Source organism: Urocampus carinirostris, chromosome 12 (genome assembly GCF_059441175.1).
Source record: "Urocampus carinirostris isolate Australia breed hairy pipefish chromosome 12, RoL_Ucar_1.0, whole genome shotgun sequence".
Classification (NCBI taxonomy): Eukaryota; Metazoa; Chordata; class Actinopteri; order Syngnathiformes; family Syngnathidae; genus Urocampus; species Urocampus carinirostris.
In genome coordinates, this window is record NC_142360.1 from 23328428 (window position 1) to 23349588 (window position 21161).

Below are 21161 nucleotides of genomic sequence, written 5' to 3' on the forward strand. Positions count from 1 at the left end.
CCCTTTTTAAGGGCCACGCACTATTGGGGTGATGCCAGGGGTGCTCCTCCTCTTCTGTGTTTTTAAAGTCAGTATTGCTAAGTGACATTTTCAATCCGTTTCATCCGTAAATAAAAGTTCCCCCACTTAAGTTGAATGTGGTCATGTGACGAGGCTACTACGTTTGATTGGTTAAACGTGATAGAGCCTGCCGGAGGTCTCCACCATAATAAAGCGCCTAAGCAGAGTCAGACAGACGCGTACTTACATGGAGGGGTTTCATTAAGTAACGAAGTAACAAATTCAATGTTGCAGATGCCTAACGGTAGCAGAGCAAAAGTACCGTTTTTTTCTTCAAAGATTTCATCAAGTAAAATGAAAAGTGTAGGGATTTAAATATACTCCTAGAAGTACAACATTTCCCAAAACTTACCGCTACTTTTTTCCCTAACTTTCAACCCTGCGGCTTATTCAGTGATTCAGCCAATTTATGTAATTTTTCTAACGGCCGCCAGCAGCGCTCGAGTGTTGCTACCATTAACTGCCCTGTCACAGGCACCGTTTGGGATGAAAGTTATATTATTATTTTTAAAGCTTTGAAAACTCTCTTGGTGTACCGTCTTTCTTTGTAAATATGTGTAACCCATGTATAATATGTATTTGCAACTGTATATTTTTGTAATCTATTTATTTGTATTTATTTTAGACACTTATTCTGATATGTTTTGCACGGGTGAATGAAAAAGGAGGAGCGGAATAAACGTGGGGTGACGGGTCTAGTGGGGACCGCAAAAGGTGAGGGACAAACAAAAAAAAGGTGAAGAGGGGGATAAAAAGTTGGTTTAAAAAAAAACGAGTTGCGTGAGTAAATGTGTTCATCTGATATATTGTTCCCACCCTTACCTTTGGAAGTATACACTTTTTTCCTTGGATTACTTTCAACGGGACCCGGACTCTGCAGGTCTGTATCAAACTGTAAGTACGGTATCATTTTCCGTTCATTTTACCGGCTGTGATTTTTGGACTGTGGACCTTAATGAAGGACATTTAGTTTCAATCGTGGGACTTGAAGTCGGGTTTGGGTTAATTTTGTGTTTGTGTTACATTTTTTAATGTGGGCGCATGCAGCTTATATTCAGGTGCGGCTTGTGTATGGACAAAATCGGTTTTCCTCTTAAAATGTGGTGGGTGCGGCTTATAATCAGGTGCGCTCTATAGTCCGGAATTTACGGTACTCGAGTAAATGTAATGGAGTAAATGTACACCGTTACCACCCACCTCTGCCTTAAGTAAAAATAAAATGTTCTCTTTCACATAGCAGACAAAATAGACTCTGTTTTAGTTTACTTCATGAAGACATTAAGAACCCAATATTTTTCAAACACATCCATTGGTTACTTCTAAATATCCAACAAACTACTTACTTGTTTGAAGTGGGGATGCCAAACCTCTTAACAACATTCTCATTTATTAGGTTGAGTTTATTATTCTCACAACATAGCAATACAGTGTGGAAATAGTGGATTTTGAACAATTAACTGCAAAATACCAAAGAAGACAATCAAATTTACTAAATGTCGCTGAATGGATCACTAACGCGCAGCTGACCACTGCCCAGTATGTGTTAGCAGCCTCACAAAATTGCATGTGTGAGCCAATACGACAAAATGTTTGCTACATTGAAGGAGAAATGAAATACAGACAAAAAGAAAAATGCTTTTATCTGCAACATAGTCTGAAAAAGATGCAGTGTTGGATAAGTTGTCAAGAATGACTACATTTTGCACACACTTTGTGTGTAATCCTGGTCTCGTTTTCTCGTTAGTGTCAGTGATTGAAATATGTGAAATTTGTGTTACGGCGCATTATGTGTATGTAAATACACTTTGAAATACAATGTATTCCAGCAAAGCAATCCTTATTCTAACTAAATATACCTGTAATCTAATTACTTTTTTCTGTAACTGCAACGGAATACAATTAAACTTTTTGTATCCTTATTCCGTAACGCCATTATATGTATTCCGTTACCCAAACCTGAGAGTGAGGAATTGTCGGAAAAGTGCTCAGCTCGGGCCAGCACGTGCGGTAGGAACGGGTGCCGGGGTCACCACCGAAGGGGTATAAATACCGGGCTGACACTTTAATGTGAGGGGACAGCTTGTCCTGGATTAGAAACTTGTAACCCAGCACAGAGGTTGACATTGCCAGGATGAAGGTGCCGCAATGGGCAGTGTAAAAGGGGGTAAGGGGGGTTGCTATTACCGAGGGTGTATGTTTGATCTATAAGGGCGTCCAACATCTTCTGTCGACGAGTAAGAGCATAGTGGATGGAAGTGTCAGTTGTGCAGCATTGTTGCAGGGTAGATTTTGTTCCCACCACCAAAAGAAAATTGAGGAATTGAGTTTGCAGCACATAAATTGAATACACACACACACACACATGTATGAAAGGCCGTTTGAGAGGTAAATATCTGACATATAACATCATAAACTCACATGCACAACGACCCTCGCCTACAGACACGTTCATACCGATGCACAAATGTACATTCTTAAACATAATACTATACTCTCACTCACACTATACTTTCACTCATACTACTATACTCTCATACACACACTACTTACTCACACATACCATTATTATCTCTTACACAAACTATTATAATCTCACAAACACATTACCGTACATACAGTACACACATACACAGGCTACTCAAGATCAAAGGTTGTATTTATAGTCATTAACATGAAGTGCTAATTAATTTTCTTTGCAACCCCAGTGTATAGTGTATATAGAGTTTCTATTTATCTATCTACCTACCTACCTACCTACCTACCTACCTACCTACCTACCTACCCTGGTCAAATCCCTCGAGAGGGGTAACAGACAGCAAGACAAATACATACACAAAAACAAAGAAAATTTAAAAAGAACAAGGGAAAAAGTTGCAAAAAATACACCCCAAAAAAAAACATTTGACCATGGCCAACCCAAATGCCCAAGCACCGAAACAAGTTAAGCACCTCGGCACCCAAGTTAGTCAAGCTTTCGTCCCTCCAGACAAAACGTGACACAAGAAAGTGGCCATGTCACTCTGGTCTGGGTGACACAACACACTCTTCTGTTCAACAGCAGGGCCCGACAGATTTCACTGGTTTACCCCTGCTGCATCATATAGAAGCACTGCCCATCCCTTAGAACACGTCTAAACATCCCACTATCCTTTTACAACCCCATATAAAGTTTAAAAAGGATAAAATAACATATGTATGTATATTCCATGTTGTATATGTACATAAAGGTGCTCCTGAGTAATAAAGTGTGTTGTGCTGTGGTTCTCACAATATCTCACACACTTGTATGGGATATAACCCCTGTGAAAGACAATATACAGTAATAGTATGTGCGAGGGTGTGGAGTTGTATAAATGAGAGAGTATAGTACCTTCTGTGTGACAGCATAGACTAGAGACATATAGAGAGTATCGTAGTATGTGTGTGAAAGCATATTAGAGTGTGTATGAGGGAATAGCCGTAAGTATGAGAAAGTATAGCCGTGTGTGTTTGAGAGTATACTCTCTCACACATATACTACTGTACAGTTTTACACATACTACTATGCTTTCATGCACACACTAATATACTATTTCAGACATATGCTCTCATGCTAACACTACGATACTATTTCAAACATATAGAGAGTATAATAGTATTTGTGTGAAAGCATAGTAGTAGGTGTGAGAGTATAATAGTATGTGTCACAAAGTGTAGTTGTATGCATGAGAGAGTATGTCATAGTTTGTGCAGGGGTATGACTGTGTCTGTATGATAGTATTGTTGTGCATGTATGATTTACTTCTCAAACGGCCTCTTATACGCATGCAAACAAACGCATAGCAAAACATTCATGTTGAGGATAAAGAATGACATACCGAGAAATTAAGCGCCTTTCTCCTTTCCTTAATCCTGTTGACCGTGGCCCGAACCTAAAAGAAAAAGAGATGCTTAGAGTGCATATGAATAGAATAGAATAGAATAGAATAGAATAGAATAGAATAGAATAGAATAGAATAGAATAGAATAGAATTTATTGTCATTGAAAAAGTGAAACGCAGAACAAAATGAAAATGTGCCATCCTGATGGTGCAAGAACATTTACGAGATAAAATACGACAGTTAGAATCATGAATTAAGTGTAATAGTATAAAAAATAAGTAGTTTAAAATGAAAATAAAAAAATAAAAAAATAAAGGTGTTTTTTACAGAAAGAAAACATATCTAATCTGATTTATCAAACATTGTATCTGAATTTGTGTTATATTCTTATAAATATTTTGAAATCAATGTATGTTTTTACTACCTCACTGTTGTTCCTTATTTTAACTACTACGCACGATTAACATTATTGTCACTATCGGCAAACAATATTGCTGTTCTTTGATTACCACACCCTTAATGGCCCGGTCACACAGCCTTTCACGGGCGTATCGAGGCATCGTCAGTGGAGGGCATCCCTTTCAACAGTGGTTCTCAAATGGTCTTAATTGTGGTCAAACATTCCACCCTCAAATGTACTGAACGTAAGACAGTACAGATCAGAGACAGCAAAACCAAAATTGCTTCAAATAACAATCTTCTGTTCAATGCTCAACTCACCTTTTTCAATGAAATCCAAATACTTCAGTTCATTTTTAACAGACTCAACAGACTCATTTTTAACTGAAAACATTGAATTAATGTAATTTTTTTGTTGAGCTTGGTGGCTTTTATGTTGTTCTGTCCATCAAAAAGTAAACTGCCCTCCTGCAGCCACGATCCATTATCCCAGATTATAAATTGCTGTGAACATGGATTGCCAGAGCACACTTGTCTGAAGGTGTACGCTTCTGTTCCATCACTCCCCTATACACGGTTGTGGCTGCGATCCATTATCACCTTTCAAGTATTTCATTATCCATTGCTATAACTGCGAGTGGGGGCCAGCGGAGCACATTTTAATAATAGAGGGAGCATATCGTGGGGGTTCTGGTCCCCAATTAAGCCTAATGAAAAGATTACAGTATCTGGGTTTCACTAAGATCAACATCCAGCCATCCGTTATCTGCACCACATATCCTCGTAGGGTCGCGGGGGTGTTGTTGCCCATCCCAGCTATCTTTGGGCAGTGGGCAGGGGAGACCCTTAATTGGTTGCCAGGCAGTCGCAGGGCACACAGAGACAGACATCTCACTGGCTCATTCACACCTAGGGACATGGCAAGTTTTTGTAGGAGGAAAACATAGCGGCCAGAGGAATCCCACGCAAGCAGGGGGAGAACATGCAAACTCTGCACAGGATAGCTGGTAGCTGGATTTGAACCAAGCTCAACATGTGCAAACGCATTTTACCAGTATTCTTATGTGGTGTGAAATGGCACGTGTCAACTAGCATTAGCAGGGCATTATCACCATCTTCTGCTAAGGAACGTAATTGACTCTTGGTTATTTTGTTTTTTTAATTTTTCATAGCTTCCTAACATTAATTTGCCAAGGTGAAGGCCAGCGACCCACTGAAAATGAGTACGCGACCCACTTCTGGGTCTTGATTCACCAGTTGAGAAACACTGCTCTATACAAGCCTTTTAAAGACCTCTGCTCCGGTGTGTCGCAGTGGCTAATGGGACTTGAAAGTGACAAGCGGAGCCGGCAAACTAAGAAGACGACTACGAGGCATCATCCGTCAACACGGACTGGCGAGACCAACAAATGGAGCTATCGGCTGAGAAGGACCCGCCGTTGCAGAACAGATTGCCTTTTTATACCGCCGATGAAAACAGCAGAAGATCGCACAATACCGCTGATATGAATCGAAAAGCTTAAAAAGGAAATCATTTGTCATGCAACTAACTTGGTCCAGTTGGGGGTTATTTTTACCATATCTATGTACTTTATTTTCCGAGTAAAAAAATGAAAAATTTCAAAGGAAACATCTTTATAAGTAGCACTTGAAGTACATTTTCACATATATATATATATATTCATTACCAGTAGAGCGTGGAAGAGCAACATAACCGACAAAAAGCAATGTGACAGCGAGGACTGAAAAGAGAAATACATTCCCATAACCAGCCAGCGAATCTAGACAAGATGCGCAACTAGTGTTAGAGCTACAGACAATATCATCCATTATTTAACTGGGAGGAGGAGGAAAACCCAGCAGATATCATCGTTATCAAAAGCGATTTCCTGTTGAGGCAATTACATGACACCACTTAATGAATCACTTGACAATGAAGGGAAGGGCATTGTTTTCATGTCGGTTATGTGTTTAAGAGGCTGGAGCGTGCATTCAAGGTTTTGAAATCATGTAAAGTTGAACAATTAACATATGAAAGCACACCTACCAACATCCTTGGAGCTGATGGAAATAAAAGGTCATCAAAGCGTTTTTAATGCAAGGTGACCACCAAGGAAAAGCTAATTGCAATGGATAATCGGGAGCTATTCTCAGGTAATTAGTGATTAAAATGGGGGAAAGTCCAGCTTTTGGAATACATTGCAGATGATGCATGTGCCATAATTATAAAGCATTTTATGATTTTTTTTTTTAACGTGGAGAAAAAAACTTTTTTAGCATATCAAAGACCAGTTTTCTTTTTATAATTTAATAAATTTGCGCATATGCAAATTGCGTATTGCGCTTTTTTTACAAAGCTGTTACAACTTAGACCTATCTCCAAGCACTACCTTGTAAACATTTTTGCCTATTTATTCTGAAAATATTTTCGTCTTATTAGTGTTGAATCTCGTAAACAATGTCCACTATGTTGTTATCAATGACAATAAAGACAAATCAAATCCAATTTACCAGAAATTAACTGTTTTCTTTTATTAATAGTATACCCTTTTTCTTTTTTTTTTCTCAAGGTTTCTACATTTTCCTCATGTTGAGGTTTTTGAGTTTTTCCTTGCCCTCATGTAGGTTTTAGATTAGGGGATGGTGTAATAATAGTCTGTGGTTTGCAATAATAATCTGTGGTCTGTGCAGCCCTATAGAGCCTTTGTGATTAAGGGCTATACAAATAAACATGACTTGACTTGACTTATGTTTTTATCTTTCCTTAGGTCCAAATAAAGATATACACCATATATAGATAACAGTTTTACAAATATTTTTGTCTTTTATATTTTTTACCTGTGACTGTAAGGCTCTGGTTATTGAAATCTAAGTTTGATAAAACAACAACTGCAATAGAATAACATCTAAAAGAACACTAAACCGCTTATGGATACAAATCTTGATATAGCTTTCAATTTCTTTTTTAAAACCAAAAGATAACGATTGGAAAAATACTTTGGAATATAAAATTCAGAATGTGTTCGATTTTGAGTCTGTAGGGGCTTATACCTGAAGATTATATTACCTTTATGAATAGAAAAGATTTTTATTTGGTGTGTCTCATCCATTAAATTGCATCCCTCTCACTTGCCAGTAAGCCGGGCTTTATCTAAATGGAAATAACGCTGCATCTCGGTACACTATGTTCTCAGTCCTTCATTGCATGTTTCTTCCTCCGTCTTCCATAAGAAAGGGTCCTCGCCCAGCCCCGGCCTACTTCCGGATTTGTCAGGATTCAAAATGAAGGGCCGTTAGTTTAAAAACTTAAAGAGGCAGTGAAATATTGGGCAATGCGGGTGAGCAATGAGTGGCTGAGAACGACGGCGTGTCAGTGTTTAATGGTCGGACTCGGATGCATATAAGTTAGTCCAAGCATGAAGGGCAGTGGGACGCTTGCGTGGAAGAGCAGCCCCCTCCCCAATCCTCGCCCCTCTCCGTCTCAGCGCTCCTTCCATTTTCAACGTTTGGTACGCTCACGCACACACTTGCCTCAACACCCTTCTCCCCCTTAAACGGCACAGCTTTTAACCACAGAGCCCATCAGAAACTTGTCATTTCTCTCATTCACTGCGACAGCCTTGAGACACAATGCAGACTTACCTCTGTGTTGTACACCCCATATATCAGGAAGATGAACAGGCCCTGCAAACAGACAAAGGGAGAGCGATAATAAGATGGGAGGAAAAAGTTATTTGGTTTGTTTTCTTTCTTATCATCAAATGATATAACGATCACTGTTGGAGTAACGCATTACGCACTACATAGGAAGGCTTTTACTTTTCTCGGTAACGAGTACTGTAACCCATAATCAATTAAAACAAATAAATAACATGTTGTAACTCAAACGCTGCTACAGCATGGTTCGTTACTTCGCTACTTATTAGAAACATTCAACGCCATTAAACTCATTCAGTGCTACAACATATAAAGTTTTCAGAAGCATTGTCCCTGAATGGCAAAACATAAAGACATATTGTTTTTTCAATTATTATTGTAAGTATCAAGCATCTGGGTATAATATCAGTCTGATAAATAACCATGAGATGACAGGAGTGGCGTTGATCAGATCTTTGTCCACACATCTCGGAAGCCCCGACTTGCTAGAGTTGCTTCCTGTAGACAGTAATTAAAGAGTGTGGGTGGCCCTGTGTAGGCGTAGTAAAGCAGTGTGGTCAGAGAGATGAGGATATGGATAAGTACAAACAGTTAACCATTCTTGATGACGAAGTGCCTTTGTCAACTTTAGGGCAGAGAGGAATGATGTTTAATGCCGTCCGCACGGATCAAATTGCCATAGTGACCGAAACTATCGGGCGCTAAAAATTTTAAGTTAGCATTCTTGCAATGGAATTTTATTTTGAAAGCAATGTGCCTTTGTGTTTATGGAAAGCATTGTTTAGATTTTGGAGCTATCCATCCATCCATCCATTATCTGCACTGCTTATCCTCAGTAAGGTCACGGGGGTGTTTGAGCCCATCCCAGCTATCTCCGGGCAGTAGGCAGGGGGCACCCTAAACGGGTTGCCAGCCAGTCACACAAAGACAGAAATCTTATTCACTTATTCACACCTAGGGACAATTCAAACTAGCCAATTAACCTGACATGCATGTTTTTAGAATATGGGAGGAAACCAGGCTACCCGTAGGAAACCCATGCACAATGGGGAAAACAGGCAAACTCTGCACAGGAAGGCTGGAAGCTGGATTTCAGATTGGCGCTATCACAAATGAAAAAAGCAAAAAGCACACAAGTGAAAGTTGTGATTTAAATGCAGCAATGTACTTATCGTTTGCCGAATTTGATGACATTTTTTTTAAAATAACTTTGCTCACGCCTTGTTTATAAACTATTATTTAGGACCAAAATGACAGTCAAAATGAGCCTCATCACTCTTAAAAAAACTGAGCGAGGTAGACATATTTTAAGCATTATATATCTATTGATATGAAACGCAGGCTTTATTATTATTGTTTAATGTATTTGATCAAATCATCAAATGACACACAAGTATGGTAAAGAATAACCTTTTGTGGGTTTGGCGTTTTTGTTGATTTTCTTCTTAAAATATATGGAGTGGCTCTTTTAAAAAAAAAATGTATTAAATAAGTTTGCTTTCATGGCACTTTGGGTCAAAAAGGTTTCCGACACCTGGTGTACAGTAAGTACACTACAGAACAACATGGAAACATGATGCATTGGATGAGTTAAAAAGAATTCGAAATAAAATAAAAACCTGTATTAATTTCTTAAAATTCTTGATATCATCTTCTTGTCATATAGCCTACACCTAATACACAGTGTAAACTTTTGAAAGTTGTGCTTAAAATATGAAATTTCCCCTCTTTTGTTTCCTCACCAAATACAACGTCATTCATTCCAACTCAAAGAACATTCAAACCCAAACAGCTAGATTTCTTTCAATACCTATTACATATAAAAGACAGCGAGAAATACATAACGAAGTTGTGGAAGACACAATCCACTCAAAGCAATTTCTGAGAAATATCCAAAAACACATACACACAAAAAGAGAGCAACTCAAGCCCATCAAAACCATCAAGGAAAACCATTGCAGAAAACCAACAATGGAAAAGAAGAAGGAGCATTATGAAAAAAATACGACGCATAAAAGAAGATATTTCATGTTCAAAGAACTCAGTAGCTTGTACCCTGAACCCAACAATACTCTGCCCTTGAATGCATAAACGCTGCACTTTTTGTCACAGAGAAATACGTATTTTTCATTGAAAACCTCTGAACGCAATCTGGCGCATTCATCATACCGTAAACCTGTTGCCACAGTGGAAATGGGCACAAAAGAAGGAACATGAAAAGGTGGGTAAACTCAAATAAAAGGTCAACAGAAAGAGTGGGTTCCTTTAATAAAGCGACCTCACAACGACCTGGATCAAATTTGCTCAGATGAACTTTCACAAGCATTGTACATCTTTTTCCATGGCGCAACTGAAAAATAAATCACCAAGGTCCATTGAAAAGACAACTTCAGAAAATAAAACAAGTACCTATAGTCACTATCCATCGCTTCGATGGTTTTGTATTGAGTGGTGCGATTCAGGCTAAAGTGGGTTTTGTGTTCTTCCTATTCCATGCTGAAAGAAAATGTAAAACCATCCGAATTGGAATGTTGTATAAATCAGTTATATTTGCACACAATTAAATAGATAAATGCATTTTTAAATAATCAACCTTTGATAATATTGTTGACAAAGGAGACGCTGACTATTTTTGTTCAAAATTATAATAAGAATACAAAACTTAATGGATTGTATGCAATTTTTAGGAAACTGTTTTAATGTGTTTAACAAGATAGATATTATTTTGTAATATTCTGCATTGCTACCTGGACTACCAAAAAATAAATTTTAGTAGCAATTGTAAATATTCAATTAGGAAATGAGCACTCATGGTGGTTTTAGTTTAAATGCAACATAGTACCAACAACTGTAAATTGAGGTCTGTGAACCACTAATTTTTTTGCTACATTTTAAACACTGCAGCTTTAAATAAAGTGCAGCCTATCTTTATTTCTTTTTGCGGCAGAACCGGCTAAAAAAAGCGAGCCGCTCTCCTCTACAATGCATGCTCGCTAAATCCAAAACCCCAGAGTGATATCTGAAAACATTTATGACACCCATCTTGGGAGAAATTGTTCGATTATTTTGTTAACGTGACCTTTTGTGGTCCCTTGAGGTACGTAGATATCAGGACATGCAGCGTCACAACACAATCAATTGTGTGTGGGGTACCACAAGGCTCAATTGTAGTTCCCTTCAATTTAATTTACTTTATATATTCTTAGGGGGCATTGCAATTAAGCACAAAAACTTGAAGTTATTTGTCAATTACCCTGAATCTTACGCTACACTTCTCTTTCCATATGATCGGTGTCAATGTCATGTTGCTGAAGTGTCCTTTTCCTCAAGGAACGATCATAAGCAAATACAATTTGGTCCGTTATTGTGATAACCAGAAATTTCATCAACACAAAAAGACATGTCTGTGTTGCAATCAGGAACTATTCTCCACAGTATGGTTGCCTGGCGCTAAAGTCGAGAAATGTAGGACTCCAGTTTTACGTGAGTGACGCGGCCCTCTTTCGTTTTCTTTTGGCGCAGAAGTAAACATGTGCATATAAAGTGTATAGGACTATCACTGAGTTGTTATTAACTGCACATAACTAAAGTACATTGGAGCACATGTGTATGCAAATATACAAGCATTGATAATTTATTGTACTGCATTACAAATGCAATTCCCAGCTCACTGTTCTATTGAATTTCCATGTTTTTGATCATTGCTCATATTTGTAATTAATCATACGTTGTGCGCTGAACAAAGTGGAAATAACATTACGCGCACATTAAGAAAAGTGGCCTATTAGAGAATAATTGAGTTAAAAATAAGAAGCAGCATAACAATAATGATGGATTGTTTAAAATGTTAATACATTAAAACCCCTTATATAAACAAAAACAAATAAAATTGGGGCACATCATTTAAATGCGCGTGCAATTTTTTTAACCAAGTCCAGTTTCTTTTGAACTCTCTAGCAAATGGTACTAATTTATGCGCAGTTTCTTTCAAAATATAGCTACAATGCAGATCAAACAACAGAGCATAAATTAATTAGCAGCCAACTAATTACAGAACAATTGTATGTTTAAAAAGTTAAATCCAGAAAACATTTTGTTTGACCAAAAACAACCATCCTCCAGAGAATGCTGCAATGCAATGTATCATGGAAAGTTACATTTGATGAGGCAATGCAAGATATGTTTCTTGTGAGAGTTTGACTTATACCATTGTAACATAACTTTAGAATTCAGAGTCAAGTAAGGTTTGCAGGTCAGATGAGTTAAGACAGATAAAAATGTGCAGTTTCATAGAACAGTTTCAATGGACTTCACAAGACTTTAGTAGACGAGAAATTAACCTGAGCCTTAATTGCCCTTCAGATATTTTAAGGACAATTAAAGGCAAGTATAGAGTTTCTAGGCATAATTTTAAAAAAGGTGGGTTGAGCAAAACATCAACCGAATTAATCCGCAAAATCCCCATTCTTATCGCAAAGCTTTGTAATTGCATCAGGTATGTTTTTCAAACAAGGGCCTTGGGTAAGCACAACTGATAACTGTAACACATTAAAATGCAACACAAAGGGAATCTATTAAAAAAAAGAAGAAAAATGTTATCTCAAATGCATTATTAGAATTTTGAACTGAGGTCTATTGACATTGGAGCAAAAGACTCAAAGCCTCCTTAAAAAAGACTGAGCCGTGATTCTAAAAGGTGAAAGTCTGACAGGAGATTTTGAAACTGCCTTACTCCATTAATCCATACGTTTTTTAGCGCCACTTATCCTCTCTCGGGTCACCTTTAGCGGGCAGGGAACGACCTGAACAGGTTTCCAGTCAGGCGCAGGGCACACAGAGACAGACAGCCAGCTTGCTCATTCACAATTAGGGACAATTTGGACAGGCCAACTAACCTGATATGAATGCTTTCGGAATGTGGGAGGACACCACAGTCCCCGAAGGAAACCAAAAACATGCAAACTCTGCAAGGGGAGGCTGCAGGTGCTGGAATTGAATTCTGGACCTTGGCACCCATCGTGCCGCCCACTTCATTAGTCTATCCATTTAATTTTGCACTCACGTGTGGCAAAAAAATAATATTGTTATCAACGTATATTGACAAATGACGTCCAGGTGTGTGCACAACTGCGATGCCTCTTAAAAATGTATAAAGTGAATTAAATAGACAGGGGACTAAATATGAGCCTTGTGGCACTCCACACTCAATTGATTGTGTTCTGACGGAGCACGTCCTAAAATCTACTTACTGTATATATATCTTGAAAAAACAGCCAGTTTAAGAGACATATATAATGCAAAAGTCAAAGTACTATGAACATATAAGTATATCTTACATATTTTTGGGGAATTTTTGTTGGTGCTTATGTTATTATAAGTTGGGCCAGTCTATGGACTACGTTGTAAATATCCATTCATCCATCCATCCATTATCTGCACCGCTTATCCTCATTAGGGTCGCGGGGGTTCTGGAACCCATCCCAGCTATCTTCGGGCAGTGGGCAGGAGACACCCTGAACTGCCTGCCAGACAGTCGCATGGCACACAGGGACAGACAATTCGCTTTCTCATCCACACCTAGGGACGATTCGGACCAGCCAATTAACCCAACATGCATGTTTTTTGGAATGTGGGAGGAGTGCCCGGAGGAAACCCATGCAAGCACGCGGAGAACATGCAAACTCCACACGGGAGGTTCGATCTCATGACCTCAGAACTGTGCGGCACATGCCCACGTTGTAAATATGTTTTACCAATTTATTCCGACAGTCTTTTATATTGTATTTGTCTTTAAAGTGTTTATTACATGTTTACCTTAGAACACAATGTCTAATATCATTGCATACTTTCACGACGTTCATATCATTTACAATAAAGACAATTCTATTCTATTCTATTCTATTATAAAATGTCAGGAAGAACCTAAAAGACAACAACCAGCTGTCTGGATGGTGTGCATAAGAGGTAACATCTTAAGCCTGAGTCGCACTTCTCTCTCGCCGACTTTTTTTTATCCACCCGTCATTGTTCTGTGTTTCTTTTTCTTTGTGGAGTATCCACCCAATATATTCTGTCTTCCTCTCGCACAGGCACCTCAAGTCTGTCCGCTCGGAGAAACATAAATTTCATGGATGCTTCAGGCTTGGTCCCTCAATTTGGGTTAACGTGTCGGGCTGGGGCTGGATTGGGCTTGAGTACCCGTGGGCAGGCGGGTTGAGCTGGAATTTTTTAGGCTCAATCTTTCCCCTAATGTGCATCCACATTAGCTTATTTTGACTTATTGGGCATTTTATTGCTTTCTGTCAACAATCAATCAACAAATACTTTATGTGTTTTGAAAGACCTAAATTCCTGTGAATTTTTCCCTCTTTATAAATACAGTTGATAGTAAAACACTTGTGCCTTTCAGAGCTAAAGAATATGTCTGTGTAGTTTGCAGGAAGCTATTTCAGCAACTTAGACCCAATGTCAAATATCCCAGTCTAAATACAAACACTTGAGACACTTTTCACAAATAGAGCTACGCATCTCTTCTTGGCAAAAAAAGGGAAGGGAAAAATTTAGCTCTTACACCTGGTAATCATTACGAAAATGAGAGACAGAGGAGGTGAAAATGCTGCGATGGAGGAAAAAAGGCAAGAAATTCACACTTTTGCACTGAGGCTTGCTAATGTCTCTGACCCCTTCATGCATAAACAGTTTAATTAACATGTATACATAACTTTCACTTTAACTGCTCATGGCATGTCAAATCAAAGTAACTGTCAAAGCTGTGAAGCACTGAGTTGATGCTGTGCAGGGCCTCGGTTCATTTTCGCCCCCGTCTGACGGCTCCAGCTGGCCGGAGAAGCTGGCAAGACCGCATGAAGTCAGAGAAACAGGCAGGTAGACAGCCAGGCTGCTCTGCTGTCAATTTGATGAGATAAACACCTCCCGTGCATGCTTTAACACCCACAATTAAAGGTATGCTCAATTTAATGTAGAGAACAAAAAGGATTTTAAAACAAAAAATGCCTTCAATCAGCCGATAAAGAAAAATGGAAAAACATGGGCTGCATAAGTTAAATTAATTGGAAACGAATGCCAAACCTTTTCGCAAGAATTTCTGTCATTAGTAATGATGTAAGCAGTGCAGCTGTGGTATTTAATGGTGTCTTTATGACCACATTATTGGCCAAAAAACAGATTTGGTCATTAGAGTGTTTTTTCTAAATGGACCCTTGAATGAAACCAAGAAAGTCAGTCAGTAATAAAATAAAATGATCTGAGAGAAAATTTGGAACCTGTATCATAAAAAGTGTTTGCTCCCTAAAATTATCTACCTTTGGGATAGTCTGCCCACTTACATGTTTAAACAACCAGATGAAAGGCTCAGAGTTTATATATTAAGGTGCAAACAATAGTCAAAACTACCTGGACATGTCAGGATTCTGTCACTTACCCGCTAATTGCCCTCACCTCCGTTCTCTCTTTCAGCCCCAGCTGCCACTCGTTCCCTAATTACCCTTCTCCCTAATTAAGCACTTCATTCTGGCTCACTCTTGGTCAGTCTGTCAGCAAACTTCAGGGCATGCAAGGCAAGCACTTTTGACTATGGCTCCCGTTTTGATCCCGACCTGTTCCTGTATCCTGCCTGATTCCGTCCCCTGTTTCCTGTATTGATCCCCAACCACGCTTCGTTCTCCTGTCCCAGCTACCCGACGTGTTCCAATCTCAGACTACGTTTGGTTCTCCCGTCCCGGCTACCTGACCTGTTCAAATCCACGATCATGCTTTGTTCTCCTGTACCGGCTACCTAACTTGTTCCGATCTCCGACCAAGCTTCGTTCTCCCGTCCCGGCTACCCAACTTGCTCCAATCCACGATCACGCTCTGCTCTCCGGCCCCACCTGTCCGCCTCGCCACCTGTGAACTGCCGCAGGGGCTTCCTGTTCCACCTGTCCAGCAAGCACTGGATCGCTGTCTTTTCCTCTTGCCTTGACTTCCCCGATCCCTTAATAAAGTGTTGTGTGAACGTTACGCATTTGGGTCCACTGCTTATTCCCGTCGTGGCAGGACATGTGTGAGAATAGTAATTGTCCCCTCAACTATAGCTGATTTATTTTTTGGAAAAGCTGAATTCATTGTAATTGGCCAAACCCCAATTTGATGATGTCATGACGGGTTCAATAAAGAATACTTTGGAAAGTAATAAAAGAAAATACATATATACAAGCAAATGTCTGCCATGAGATATCAAAATGTCCCCATCCAAGGACATTGATGAACTAACCATAAATAAAGAAAATAACATTAACCAAACTATTTTTATTTATTTATCATACTCCTACTTCAGTCATGATCTACAAAGAGAGAGAAAACATGGAATAGTGAATAACATTATTGCAAAAACAAATATATAAACACACAGACAAAATGTCGAAAAGATGCAAAAGAGCAACAAAAGACGTGTAAAGAACTGCAAGCCTCCAAAAACACTGTTAAAGTTTCAGAACTGAAGACGAGAATGGACAAAATTTGTAATGACCAAAAAGAACATTGAGCGCTCCAAAAAACTGGTAGGATTTTATATAATAACTGATGAGACGAAAATGTAAAATTAATGATGTGCCTTAAATCTAACACCATTTTAGAAAATTACACATCATACTCATAGGTCACATTAGTGTGATGGTCTGGGGTTGCTCTGTTCGTTCATGTCCTGGACGCCTTGCTGTTGACAATCGTGCAATAAATTCTACTCTGGACCAGAAATTTCTGAGGGAAAATATTGAGCGATAACTTTTTGCTGATGCACACTTGACGTCTGCAGCTCAACAATGACACAACCACACCACACAGGCAATTCAACCTTTGAATGGCTTAAAATTTGCATATTCATATTTTAGTACAGGCTAGGCAAAGGTTCCTATATGATCTTCTTAGAATGAGTAGCTAAAATATCCCTACAAGTGACGTCAATGGCACATATTAAAATAGGGTAAGTGCATAGTAAACTAAATTCGAGAGTGCAAATAACCTTTCATTGCCATGTTCAAGCCTTGAAAATTATTTCAACAAGTGCCATAACACCGGCTGCATTTGTTTGAAGAAAAATCCTTTGTGGTATTGACCTAATTGTGTCACACTTTAGACATTCCTTGAGAGGAACTATTAGGACACCCACGTGTACTCAAATCTCACAATCAGTGGGAGACCCCCAAGTCAATGTGCCACTGCAGTCTCTGTAGTTATAACAGGTATCATGCACACACACCGATGCTGGAAACACAGTATTGGTGTGCGATGGCTCAGGAGAGGAGGGAGAGTTATTAGCTTAGCCCTGAACCACCTACTTAATATAGGGGCCGGCAGTGATCACTAACAGAGCCTGGCAGAGGTGACAGCTTTTGGACCTGCTTGAGGAAATCCAATTGAAAAGCAGCCAAGAGGAACAACAAGCCCAAAACAGATGTTGCTCGCTACCATCGACACAACTGGGGTCCTCACACGGCAGAGGCGACAAAACACAACTATAACTCCGACGTAAACAGAAAGCACAATGCAAAAAAATGAAGTCCTACAATTTAGTATAAAAAATACCGCACTTAAATAAAATCACGAACATATAGCAGATCATATATATATACAGTGACTCCTTCTAAGATGTGAGCGTCATGATGCTTTTCTACCACTACAGCTGGTAGCGCTGTGGTGCATTTCTACCATTAAGGCGTTGAATGCATCTACTTCTCGTTTGTATTTCGCTATTTCTTCGAGCAGGGTTTGTACACCTTTTGGATTTCAAAATTCAAGACCTTTATAAGGACTTTCTAAGCCAATTTTCCAATTTCCCCAGAAATCTGCTGTGATTCATGTATTTTGCCACAAATACATCTTTGAGTTACATGTGCAATTTTTAATCTTGTGCATTTATTAATACATTACTTTTAAATCTTGAGTAAATCTTAAATATATTCATATTTGAGACAAATCTCTCCCCTCATAGTTGCTGGGTAAAAATGAAAGTATTATGTGTCTTACATTTTCAGTTGCAGAAAGTTCTTCCCATTACAATTTACTGCAGGGAAACTACTCGAGTTTTAACTTAACAGCTACCTTGTTTTTTTACATAGCCCATAATAAATGTCCATAATCAATGCGTGCACTGCACACTTGCACTAATACACATTTCATAGTGCCAAGTTTGGTCATAGCATTCACCTGACGCGTCATAAGACAATGGCATACAAACTAATGCCAGCTGCTATAAATCATGACGGAAGAAGAAATGCAACAGCAAAGTGAAACCACCAAAGAGTATTTTCAGCGCCATTTTTAGGGCAACTTGTTGAGACACACAATTTCAACCATTTCCAGGCAATTCACCCAAAATTCAAGAAACGTTTTATCCTTGAAAACACAACATTAAAATTCAAGCATTTTCAAGGATTTCAAGTGTTTTTTGTGTTTCTTAGCCCACGAATGCATTAGAATAAGCAAGTCACGAGGTCATAGTTCTCTTAGAACTTCCAGGATTTTCTGATGCGTGTGCCTTATGGTAACAAAAAAAGGATTGTCACCCTTACAGTGTTCATTTTACCTCTGAAAAGTGATGGGTCCCGGGGACTCGCATGCTCAAAAATCTATGGGTCCCAACAGAGATCTATGGGTCCCCAAAATTTAGTGTTATCGAGGTTGAAATTGTAAATCGGCGACAAATATATAATGTAAACCTATATTTTCATTCAGTTTTAATCATCACACTTAATTGGTTATACAAAGCAGTTATCACTTGAGATTTTTCAGTTCACAAAAATATTCTACATTATACAAAATAATATTGCTGAAATATTAGTCTATATGTTCATGCAGTTTTAATCACTTCAGATTTTTCAGTTCATATATTTTTCGTGGTTTGCTGTCCCGCCACAGTTGTAATGCCTTCTCAAGGTCCAATTGTTTGGTAAGATGCACCTTCATAAGCTGGTGTTGCTGGGTGCACGCATCACAGAACATGTAGCCTCCATTATCATTCTTCTCATAGTGTAACCAGGAATATAATTTAGTCAATTTTGGCAGAAAAGTCTTTTTCTTTTGTTTATTTTCTTTCGTCGAATCGTTCGCTTCAACACACGTGTTTTCCTTGCCTGCGCGATCTTCTGAAGAATTTCATGCCAGAATTATTGCCATTGTTACCACTTTCTTCATTATGTTTCGACTTATTACTGACACTGAAGAAATTACCAATATTTTATTGATTTGCACCTAATACCAACTGTTTTTACGGAGGCATATTTCTGTTTCACTCCACAACAATGACGTCATCTCGAAGCAATGAGATCTAGTTTGCCTAGATCGGTGCGAGACCAAAACAACAATGGCGGATATGCCTGACGAAAAGTTTGGAGTGCGGTAAATCTTTCTTTTTTTAAAGTAATCTGGTAATAATGACAATTTTGTGTCAAAAAAGTTGCATCCCAGGGACGCACGTTGATTTGACACCATTGCGTCCCCAGCAAAAATGATGCGTCTAGGACGCAGGGACGTGGGCAAACGAGAACACTGCCCTTACAGACTTTTGAAGAGTGATGGCAGTTGGTAATCTTTTTTTTTTTGTCAAGACGGATCTTTTTCAATAAAAAATGTTATAGATTAAATAATTACCACTCAATTATTGGTTATAACAACGCAACCAAGTCTCACAGCTAAAGGTTATACTCTACCTTAAAGTCTTTTGTCAAATTTTTATACCAAAACTTTGGGCAAACCACTAAATCAGTAATCAACCATTTTTAGCCTATGATTTCCTGTTTTGGCAAAAGTGGGTTATATTGACTTCAAACATAAAAATAAGAAATAACAATAATAGTAGCAATTTTCTATCCCTCACTCAACTGAAATATATATTTTTAATTGGATAGAGATACAATAAAATATTGGCAATAATCAATTAATCAAAAACAACATGTTCTTCAAGTAGAACAGTGAAAAAACATAACCTTTTCTGATATGTATGTCATGATTGCAGATTCAAGGCACCTCATCTCATCTCATCTCATTAGCTACACCGCTTATCCTCAGTAGGGTCGCAGGGGTGCTGGAGCCCATCCCAGCAATCATCGGGCAGTGGGCGGGGGACACCCTGAACTGGTTGCCAGCCAATCGCAGGGCACACGGGGACAGACAACTCACTTGCTCATTCACACCTAGGGACAATTTCGACCGGCCAATTCACCTGAAATGCATGTTTTTGGAACGTGGGAGGAAACCGTAGTGCCCGGAGGAAACCCACGCAAGCACGGGGAGAACATACAAACTCCGCACAGGAAGTCTGGAGCTGGATTTGAACCCACGTAGGAGGTTCCCAAGACATGAACTGTGCCGCACATGCGCTAACCACTGCGCCGCCGTGCTGCCTTTAAAGGCACCTGTGACTGCCCAATTGGCGCCAACAGCCCTGAGAGCTGATTGGCTAAGAGACTCTTTTTAAACCCCCAGCTTTGAACAGGAAACCCTCAGATCGTTGCGAACCGATGCTCCCAGCTAGGCAAGCTCACACTTTCAGACATTTTTCCTGCCTTGTTTTCCTCTGCCTGATACCCGTTGCCTGATACCCGTTGCCGACCTGTTTCTGGACTCGATTCTGCCCTGTTCCGCCATCCCGACATACGACCTGTTTTGCCCCGCTACCTGCCTGACACTTGTTGCCCTTGTTTCCAAACTGGATACCGCCCTAGCTCTCCCGTCCCGGCTAACGACTAGTATTCCTACAAATCTACGATCATCCTCGCTCGACACGGAAGTGCCACTTCCGCGTTTCCAGCCACCTGCTTCCCTTGTCCGTCAACCATCGGATCGTGGAAGCATGACCTACTCTCCCTCTTTATCAATAAAACTGAGTAAACGAGCGCTATTGGGTCCTGTGTCTGTTTCTGATCCATGACAATGTAGGACAATAATAAATAAAGATCATCATGGGGGCCATAAAAAAACTTCTCACAGTCCATATCCGACCCACGGGCCTTCACTTTGACATATGTGGATTAAGCAATACGTAGTCGAAACAAGCTAATTTTAGTTCCAGGAGAGGGCTCGGGTTTTTGTGTCTGTAGAGATTCTCTTGGGCTATTGAGACATGCTGCACTAATTAAGGGGTTAAAACCGGATGTTTCATTTTCTAGAAAAATCTTACTTCAATTTAA

At 39.2% G+C, this 21161-nt stretch overlaps 1 protein-coding gene across 1 annotated transcript in view; it reads right to left on the reverse strand.

Annotated features, from left to right (window-relative positions):
* Positions 1-21161, reverse strand: part of LOC148355267 (adhesion G protein-coupled receptor D2) — a 169150-nt gene that overhangs the window by 81655 nt on the left and 66334 nt on the right. Inside the window, exons 18-19 of the mRNA XM_088350211.1 lie at positions 7963-8004; positions 3918-3971 (exon numbers count right to left, since the gene is read on the reverse strand). Of these exons, the coding sequence (XP_088206337.1) occupies positions 3918-3971; positions 7963-8004 (96 nt within the window). The remainder of the gene's footprint in view (positions 1-3917; positions 3972-7962; positions 8005-21161) is intronic.